Here is a 9,620-nt window from a genome sequence, read left to right on the forward strand (position 1 = left end):
CACTGTCAAGTACACATGAACTCATTACGAAATGACTAGAAAATAACTTTCATTTGCTGTTGACGAATGTCGAACTGTCAAACAGGTAGGGCAACGTGACCGTGGCCGCTGACACTGCGACTAACCATATTATATATTGGAAGAGTTTTATAGTATCTGCGATTGGAAGTAACTATTTAGTAACCTGTGGCTGTGCTATTGGTTCAGGCCACCAGCAAGCGCGTGACGTAGCGTTGCGCAAGCGATGCGCGCCCTTGACAGTGGGACTGGTCTGGCGACGGGTTGATAGATCGGTGTGGTTGACCGATCTGTTGGGCGATTGATCAAGTGTTATGTAGGGTGGTGTCAGGTGTGGGGCCAGGTTTGAGGTGTGTGAGGAGGTTTTGGTTGGAAGTAAACTTTATTCTGGTTACTGACTCTTTCGACGATGGTGGACAATTTCCATGAAAACAAACAATCGTACAGGAGTTGAAGTCGACAAGCATTTACGGAAGCAATTTAAATGCATTCCTTATTCCATTTTCCCTATGGCATAATATTAACCACTTTATAACTGCTCTGCTGGTACTCAAGCTGTTTCCAATTAATAAAAGTTAGACGCAATAAAGTAAATTTCATCCGAGTTGCGTAACCAATGAACTTGAACCGTCGACAGTTTGTAACTCGATTACGATCGTTATCGATAATATCGATCGATTCGGAACGACACAGGCAGCTCTTTCACCATCGATCCAGTGGAATTATATTAATTTCTTAATCGGCCGACACTCGCGATGCCTCAGTTTATCGTAGATGACTTTTAATGATGTGAAGCGATGGCATAGTAATCGATTGATTATTATTGGAATATTATGTTTCTCTGATGCACGCTCTGTTATTATACGACTGACTCTAAAATGATTTTAAGTGGATGATTATATTATATAGGTAGATGGTAAGTTTTATTTATCACTTAAACGGGTTTAGACGTACTCGGAAAATGTTTGAGACAAATATGTAATAATGAGGCGCCGTTCCATGAATTTCGTGTTAATTTAAAGAGGTTCTGCGATACGAGGCCGTGAAATAACTTGGAATATTTAACGATTTCAAAGTAAAGGCGTATAAATTTGGAATGATCACATTTCAAAGTAGTAGCGGTGTTTCGAGTCAAAGGAAGGTCTCTTGCCCGCTGAATAAATAAGTATATGCTCATTATTAATTCTTGATTATCGCTTGGTGGGCGTTCGAATTGCGCAGTTTATGACTGTCACCCGTTATCCTGGTTCTGGCCTTCTATGTTACTTTCGGTATTCTAATGGGAAAGTTATTTTTGACTTAGTTGTAGAAAAATAAGAGAAACTAACCTTGATTAGACCTTTTGAAAAATGATACGATTTGCATGATTATAATTTACCATATTGACATTTGAAATGTATTATCAAAAAACATGTTTTCAGTGTGCGTTGGTGGTACATCATCCCGACAATCAACACAACAATTATACGCCTTTTTTGAATGAAATTTGCAAAGAAAATTTATGATATGGCCAATGATTATCTCTTGTGGGTGCAATTTTATTTCTCGAGACTTCGAGAGTGGCTATTACAATTTTAATCCCTGACAATTTGATTCATTTCACACGTAGGTACCTATTGTGGTTATTATGGTAGTGATGAATGTCTTAGTTTCGGTGTGGGCGGCGAGAGACGTGCTCGGGATTGTTTTGAAATTAATATCTACTTATAGCAAGATTATTCCTGGGAAATGCTCTTAATGCTAGTTATGTAGAAATTAACAGATTTGTTGTGTGATATAAGTAGATAATAAGATAGGTCGGTAGCAATAGGTGATAGTTTTATTTTAGGACTCTTTTTTTTACTTTTTGATGTAAATCTCGATCGTCACAGTTCTGTGATTATACAACGAAATAAAAAACGCATAAGAAAAATCAATCACAGATACAGATGTTAAATGATAACACTTATTCCCGATGAGGTGACATCAAGCTTCCCTAATATAGTCATTTAAACAAAGATAATATTCTCATTGCTCTAAACACAAAAGCTAAAGAGCCGCCTTTGTACGATTCGTTCCCATATCTCATCGCTCGCGGCCGCTGACAGGCTGGTTACTGGCGCCGGCCGCTAATTGCGAGTTTGCGACGAAAGTGCGCGTTTATCCTCTATAGCTCTACTTGGAGCTCACCGTGAAACTAGCCCGGCTTCAGACAACCGTGGCGAAACGCGTACGCGCCGCGTTAAACGATTAGATAATAGCTAGAAACATTTTAAACGTCTGCTTGTTACTTGTGTGTTGTTTTTGTGTAGGTCTGGTGTCTGGGGCGGTTGATATCTAGGGCTATGTAAAATGAACTAGACTGGAGTGTGTGGTTGAAATGTTGTGCTAGGTGTTAAAATCGGTGTACAGTTGTTTTACTACCTGCAGTCAATGTTTCATCATTATTGTTAAGTTAAAATAAACTTAAGAGAAGGATCAAATGAACACATTATATGCAGAGGAAATAAGATGTACAGGAGTGCTAATCTTACGAGCAAACTGAAGAATTTGTTTGCCCGAAAATAATTCTCCAGGCGCTATATCCTAGACGGGTTAACGATTCGAATGTCCCGCGCTGCGCGTATACGCGTCATGCGAGCGAGCAATTATCGTGACAAACGCTCCACAAACGGCCTGCCCTGAGATGTTTATCGCGAGTTTGTCGTCTTAATGAAATTGCCCAATTACAAGCTGTTACACATTGCTGGGATTTCTCGGGAAGCCACCGCTCGCGACGAGTTGTTTACTGTCCGCGAGTCCCGCTCTCTGATTAATGCCGAGATATATGCACGTCACCTGGCGAACTGAAATAGTACCTACGCGTAATAAAACTAAATTATGCGAAGATATTATTGCTCATTAACTTGACGATGTTACCGGCTTGTTTATGCGACTCTCCATTTGGCAACGAGTCATATATTTTACGATACCGTGCCTTCGTCTTCAGTGGTCGTTAATTAATTTGAATTATGAAATAATGTCTACTAAATACGGATTTGCTACTTACTTTCATGTTAAGTTATTACATAGTAAATTATTTATACTTAGCTGTTGACTTTTTTTTAGATTGCCTATAAAACCCTTAGATACTACGATAGATAAGATAGATAATAGTATAATACGCATAGAATTACATTGCATTGACTGATCTTTTTCGAGGTTATCTTTATTAGGCTTCAATATACTATTTCTCGTTTTCTAACTACTCTTAAATGTATATTGGATTTTATTAATCATGTAACATTTCTATTTCCAGGGGTAAATTCGCATCGGTCCGCAAGATCCGTCACCTGGTCTCCGGCGAGGAGTACGCGGCGAAGTTCATACGCAAGCGGCGGCGCGCCGCGGACACGACGCGAGAGATACACCACGAGGTGGCCGTGCTGGCGTTGTGCGCTGACTGCACGCGCGTTGTACGATTACACGAGGTGAGAGCTGCCTTTTTTTGAAGTGAAACTTCTTTTAGTGGATCCACATTTGGATCAAGTAATCGTATCCGTATCAGGCGTATTTTCCTTATACCTTCCCTTAAAATGAGCATTTGCAGCGGTCCTCCGCAAATGATGTTGGTCGTTGATGATCGCTTACCATTTTGAAAGGTTTTACAATGTGGTTAAGTAGCATTTGATTTTGTCAATTCCATTTTTCGATGACGTTAAATTCGACTACAACTATCTTGATACGTCGTCATGCGAAATTTGATTTCTAAATCACGCCTATTTTTACCGACCAAAACCCCACTGTGTTCCGTCCAGCCGCCTTAATGACGGGGCCACGCGTATGGTAGAATTAACAATTTCCAAATCATGCCTATCAATCAATATGTGCGTCAAATTTAATAAAGATAATAATCCTTCATAAAATGCGCCAGAAGGTTTATTTTTACGACGAAATTAAATTAAATGTCCATCACCCCGCGTAATCTCATTGTCGCCTGGCTGTCACGTGCGAAAACACGTATTTTAATCCTTTTATCATATCATTATATTTATATAACGTGGAGATTCCTTTACACCTACATATTATTGTATTTTATTACGGATTTCAACCGCAAACACGTGGCATTGAGCGTGACCTTTTATAAGTATTTATGCTGAGATATAACTGCTATATAATATGAATTGACAAGTATTAAAAAGTAGAATATTGATTAAAATTTGATCGCGTTGGTGAAGACTTTGATGATTTGTTATTTTTAACACCGAGATAAATACCTAAGATAACCGACAAGTTTTAAAAAAAGAAATAAATTATAGTTGCCTTTATATTGCAGTACGTAATCCAAGTTTGTGATGATGATGATAATTGCCTCCACAACAGACTTTAACACTTACTCTATCAACTCAATTCCAGGTATACGAGACTCGTTCAGAAGTTGCCATAGTGCTGGAGCTGTGCGCGGGCGGCGAGCTGCAGCGCCTGCTTGACGAAGAAGAGCGGCTGACAGAAGGCGCGGCACGAAGGGCCCTGCGGCACGCGCTAGAGGGCCTCGCGCACCTTCACGCGCGCCGCGTGGCCCACCTCGACCTGAAGCCGCAGAACCTGCTGCTCTCCGCGGGCGGCGAGGAGCTGGTTATATGCGACTTTGGTATCAGCCGCGCGATCCAGCCGGGCGCGCACGTGCGGGAGATATTGGGCACGAGGGATTATGTCGGTGAGTTCTTGGAGAATGGCAGATGGAAGAAGAACATGATCTGCTAGCTATATAATCATTTGTGATTTAAATGGTTGATGAGATTAATTGATACCTACATTTTTTTCATTTTATGGCTGAGCCAAATTCGAAATGGTCATGGACTGTGATTTCACTTGTTTACCAGTCTACCAGGTTTGAGAAAAGGGAACAATTAGGTACATTGTCTTGTAATTCTTAATCAAAAATTCTGTACTGCACCCGTATTTGCAAATGCTCTTTAACAAGAACAGACGAGAACTGCAGATCTCTTGATCTTGCTTTAAATTCGCCAATGACACACGTTATACCTTCGAAAAACCTCCATGTAAAGTTTTGAAAAAGCATAAATAATTTCTAGCGGTTTAGTATAGCCTATATCGGTCGCATTAGCAACACATTTAACCATCGATTCTCTTTACGAATTGTTGACAAAACTACCAATAACCAAGTCTACATTGTCCATTCCAGCACCAGAGATCCTCTCGTACGAGCCGCTGTCCCTAGCAGCCGACATCTGGTCGGTGGGCGTGCTCGCGTACGTGCTGCTGAGCGGCTACTCGCCGTTCGCGGGCGACACCAAGCAGGAGACGTACCTGAACATCGCGCAGTGCCAGCTCAGCTTCCCGCCGGAGCTGTTCCGCGGCGTCTCGCAGCGAGCCGTGCAGTTCATCAGGGAGACGCTTGTGGTTGATCCAAAGTGAGTGGGATTCTGAATTATCTGTTCAGTCAGTGTCGGTATTAGGGAGATGTTTGTGGTTGAGCGAATATTTGCTAACTTTAATACGTCTAAAGTGAAATACAACCTTATGTTTAAATTTGTTAAGTACTTTATAAATTTGAACGGTATAATAAATACAGATATGTCTTCATTTTAAATGTGTACAAGAGCATGTTAATATTATAATTTCATGACTTAAATAGGTACACTATGCTTTTTGTTTTATGTTAATCAACATGTTATGTATGTGAGTTGTAAATAAATATATCATTTTTGTGTCTATATTCCGTAAAGACGGTTAAATAAGTTGTAGCAGAAAATTAGGAGACGCAAACAGAAGTTGTAGTCATATGACTCAAATGAAGTTTATTGACTTTTGTGTACACGTACACCAAAATAGTGGATTTATTATTAAAAAATCTTTCTCGATTGCAGGGGTCGTCTTACAGTGGAAGAGTGCCTGGAGCACCCCTGGTTGAAAGACGACGCGGACATTCCGCGCGCGATCGTCGGCCTCGGCTTCGGCGCGTCCGAGCTCGGCTCCGACGGCGATGACGTCACCGATGACGTCACGTGCCACCCCAGAGACGAAGTGCACGTCAACGGGATCAACGGAGTGAACGGAATCAACGGAGTTAACGGAATCAATGGTGTAAATGGAGTCAACGGGCATAATGGTGTTAGTAAATGCAACGGCACGACCAATGGCACGCATGAGGATAAAGGTGAGCAACTTTTGTAAGCAATTGTTATATAATGTGTGGTTAATTTAGACTTATAATTTATCACTGTTCCAATTTTCACATGAATTTAAATCATTATCATCATCTGCTAAAGAATGAAAGAGTTTAAAACATGCACCGATTAGTCCATAATCTTAAATCATATTTATAGCTAACGAATTTCACTTTTTAACATGGTCCTTCGAGCCGGATCTGCACACAAATCGCATACGTATAGTCGTAAATCAGTATAGTAATAGTATGTATGAAATAATAATAAAACTAATAGTTTACACAACAGTTGCAGAGCCCGACGCAGCGGCGCCGTCGGAGAGCCGCGAGGAGGAGGAGCGCGACAAGCCGCTGAAGCACGCGCGGGACGCCTCGCCGCCCTTCCCCGACGCGCCCTCCACACCCAAGGTGGGACGCGCTTATATTGTTTTATACTATGTCTAATTTGTCATTTATACATATAATAAATCTGTAGAAGGGTCAATTCTGTACATTGAAAATATTGAAAAAATAAATAGAAGGGGGTGTTACTGGATCGATACCAAACCCAAATATGTGATTAAAAAAATTTTTGTCTGTCTGTCTGTCTGTCTGTCTGTCTGTATGTTCAGGCATCACGTGAAAACTAACGGTTCGATTTCGATGAAACTTGGTATAATTATACCTTATTATCCTGGGCATAAAATAGGATACTTTTTATCCCGGAAAAATACGTAGAAAAAAAGTAAATCTTAATTTTTCCGCGCGGACGGAGTCGCGGGCGGAAGCTAGTTTATCAATAAAATTCAATGTGACGAATTAATCACGTGTGACCCTATTCACTATTCCAAATATTTGACTTTCGTATCGATAGTAGTCGAAGAATCACAGTATAATTAAAACATACATTAAATTATTTTTTTTGTTACAATATTTTTCTATAATGTAACACACAAAATGAAATATGATAATTATTTTCATGACTTACGTCACTTACATTACATACTAATTATAACACTGTCGTATTTACGTTTCCAGGTGTCGCGTAAATCCCACCCGCCGCCGCCGTCCGTGCTCGCGCTCTGCAAGAAGTTCCAGCCCGACTACGAGAAGCCCGCCAAGCTGCCGCACGCCCACGCCCACGCTCACACCCACGCTCACACCCACGCCCACGCTCACGGAGAGTGCGGCGCGTGTGCATGTGCGTGCCCCGCGCCGTGCCTGCGCATGCGCGCCACGCAGGACCGCGCCGTGCTGTGCTAGCGCTCGCTTTGCTGCCTCTGGCGGCTCTGCTGACCCTAGCGCGGGTAGGGTCCCGGATCCGGAGTGCGGGGCGCTCTAGAGATACGGATCCCGCTCTAAAAGTGTCGGATCCCGCTCTAATGGTGGTGGGATCCCACTAAGGACCCCGCTCAAGTGGTGATGGACCCCGCTCTAGTTGCGAAGGATCTTGCTCTAGTGGTGCGATTTAGCGGCTCTAGCGTGAATCGCCCTAGCTATTCGTGGAATACCCTAGGGTTCGAAAGACTAGTGACATTGCAGCTCTGGAGGATTAGTGTGTGCGCTCTGGAATTGAAGTGGCCTTAGAAGCAAGTGGTGTAGGGTCCCGGGACCCGCGTTCTGTGACGTATTGAGTGACTCTAGGAGTTGAGTGTCCGCAGTAGTGAGGGGTGGCCGGAGACACGCGCACTGGGCGGGCTAGCGGCAAGGGACTAGTGATATAGTACTTGTATTAATAGAAATCATGTTACTTTTGTGAAATATTTTTTAGAGTATATGTATTATAATCTAGAAGTTTTCAGAGTCGTGTATTCTAGCCTAAAACGAGGCAGGAAGGTGATACGATTAATGTAAAATTTCAAGATCCCACCCGGCAACCCTGGCTTTTTATATGTATTTTCCGAAACCCAGTGCGCGTTAACTGTCAACACTCGCGACCGTTCTGTGCCTTTAAAAGTACAATTGTAGCTAGAATTAAATATTTGTAGCCGTAGCATTATTGCACTCGTATTTTAGTGTAACACGTGCGAATATGTTTGAGTGCGCCGAAGTGATAATGTGCGAAATATATACTTAACAAAATGAGTGCCAATTTCCTAACGCTATTATTATACCAATTTCGATTTAAGTGTGTGCTGTACATGACAAATCGGAAGTATGGGAGGATGTTGTACTTTCAGTAAAATCAATTATATTTTTAGGAAATCATAGCTTTTTTACCTACTTGATAAAAAAGTAAATTCCATACTTCCGCTTCGCCATTTAAACTTGTGGCTGCGAGTTCTGTGTATGTTATTGTTAACTGGCATAGATTATAACGATTCACCATTGAAAGAGATTACCAACGGTTTTGAACTGTTTATGGATCACACGCACAAACACGTATCACATACTTCGTTGTGTCGTTCCGTTGGTCGCGAGTGTGCGAGTCGCAGAGCCATCCTGCGCTCATTGTTGAAATGTATTACTTTTAATGTTTACATGTCCAAGCTAAGCCGACTGGCCGTGTAAATAGACCTAGAATAAGCCAATTTGTGTATATTTTTTTAAGTAGGGACCCGATTACGCGAACTCGTAAACGCGACAATATTAGAGTAATAAATTATGGAACTACGCACGTGTTGTCCTCGTTCACGATGCTGACGTCGTCGATTGCGTTCCAAATCGAAATCGCGTTTGCACGGCTATCGGTTTCGAGTTCGTGTAGTAATCGCGCTCCTACATCGACGGTACAAAATGCATAATTATACGCCAGCGAACGAGAGTACGGAGCTTGTAAAGTAAATGTGTTCGTAAGATTACTTAAGTCGGCCGAGAGATGCGCCCGCACCGCCCGAGCTGTACATAATCCATACTTTACCGCGGTCTTAATTTATTTGATATATGAGGTGCGGCTTCTCGGCGCTAAATACTTACTTAGCTAATAAATTTGTTATATTGTAACGGTAACGTTCGTGAATTGTATTCTAGCCACTAAGTGTTTAGATATGTTTTAAAGAATAATGTACGTTACGTATGTGAAATGTAGTGACGCGTTCGTTGACCCAAAAATGGGACCAAAATTTTGTGTAGTCGCATATTATTCCATAACGATGGAAATGTTTAAACATGTTTAAAAATGTACATTAATGTACAATAAGAAATTTTATCACTGTGAGTGACCGCGTTCGGGTTGTTGAATAGATAGGAAATTGTTAAATAATGGATTATTGCGATGAGCTCAAATCTTAACGATTTAGTTACTCTTGTAAATCTTAGCTTAATGGAATTATAGTGCCTTCGCGCCGCCTTGTTAATTCCCCTTATTTCTTAATTGTCTTTTAATTTTGCCTGTGTATAGTTTTATTTCGTTTACAAGAGATTACTAATTTGATTTTTTTTACATTTTTCTCAAACTTAACTCGAAGATTTTATTGTCCTCAGAGCTGTTGTGATCCATAACTCATTTGTAAAAATAAATTATTGTGATACAAAA

The 9,620-nt window shown here is 41.2% G+C and overlaps 1 protein-coding gene across 1 annotated transcript in view; it reads left to right on the forward strand.

The window, feature by feature from the left end:
- LOC123691521 (serine/threonine-protein kinase 17A) overlaps positions 1-9,620 on the forward strand; it is a 171,353-nt gene extending 161,733 nt beyond the window's left edge. The window contains exons 2-7 of the mRNA XM_045635991.1: positions 3,296-3,467; positions 4,393-4,693; positions 5,183-5,411; positions 5,868-6,157; positions 6,456-6,574; positions 7,184-9,620. Of these exons, the coding sequence (XP_045491947.1) occupies positions 3,296-3,467; positions 4,393-4,693; positions 5,183-5,411; positions 5,868-6,157; positions 6,456-6,574; positions 7,184-7,408 (1,336 nt within the window). The 3' untranslated portion in view covers positions 7,409-9,620. The remainder of the gene's footprint in view (positions 1-3,295; positions 3,468-4,392; positions 4,694-5,182; positions 5,412-5,867; positions 6,158-6,455; positions 6,575-7,183) is intronic.

The sequence above is a fragment of the Colias croceus genome, chromosome 4, assembly GCF_905220415.1.
Source record: "Colias croceus chromosome 4, ilColCroc2.1".
Classification (NCBI taxonomy): domain Eukaryota; kingdom Metazoa; phylum Arthropoda; class Insecta; order Lepidoptera; family Pieridae; genus Colias; species Colias croceus.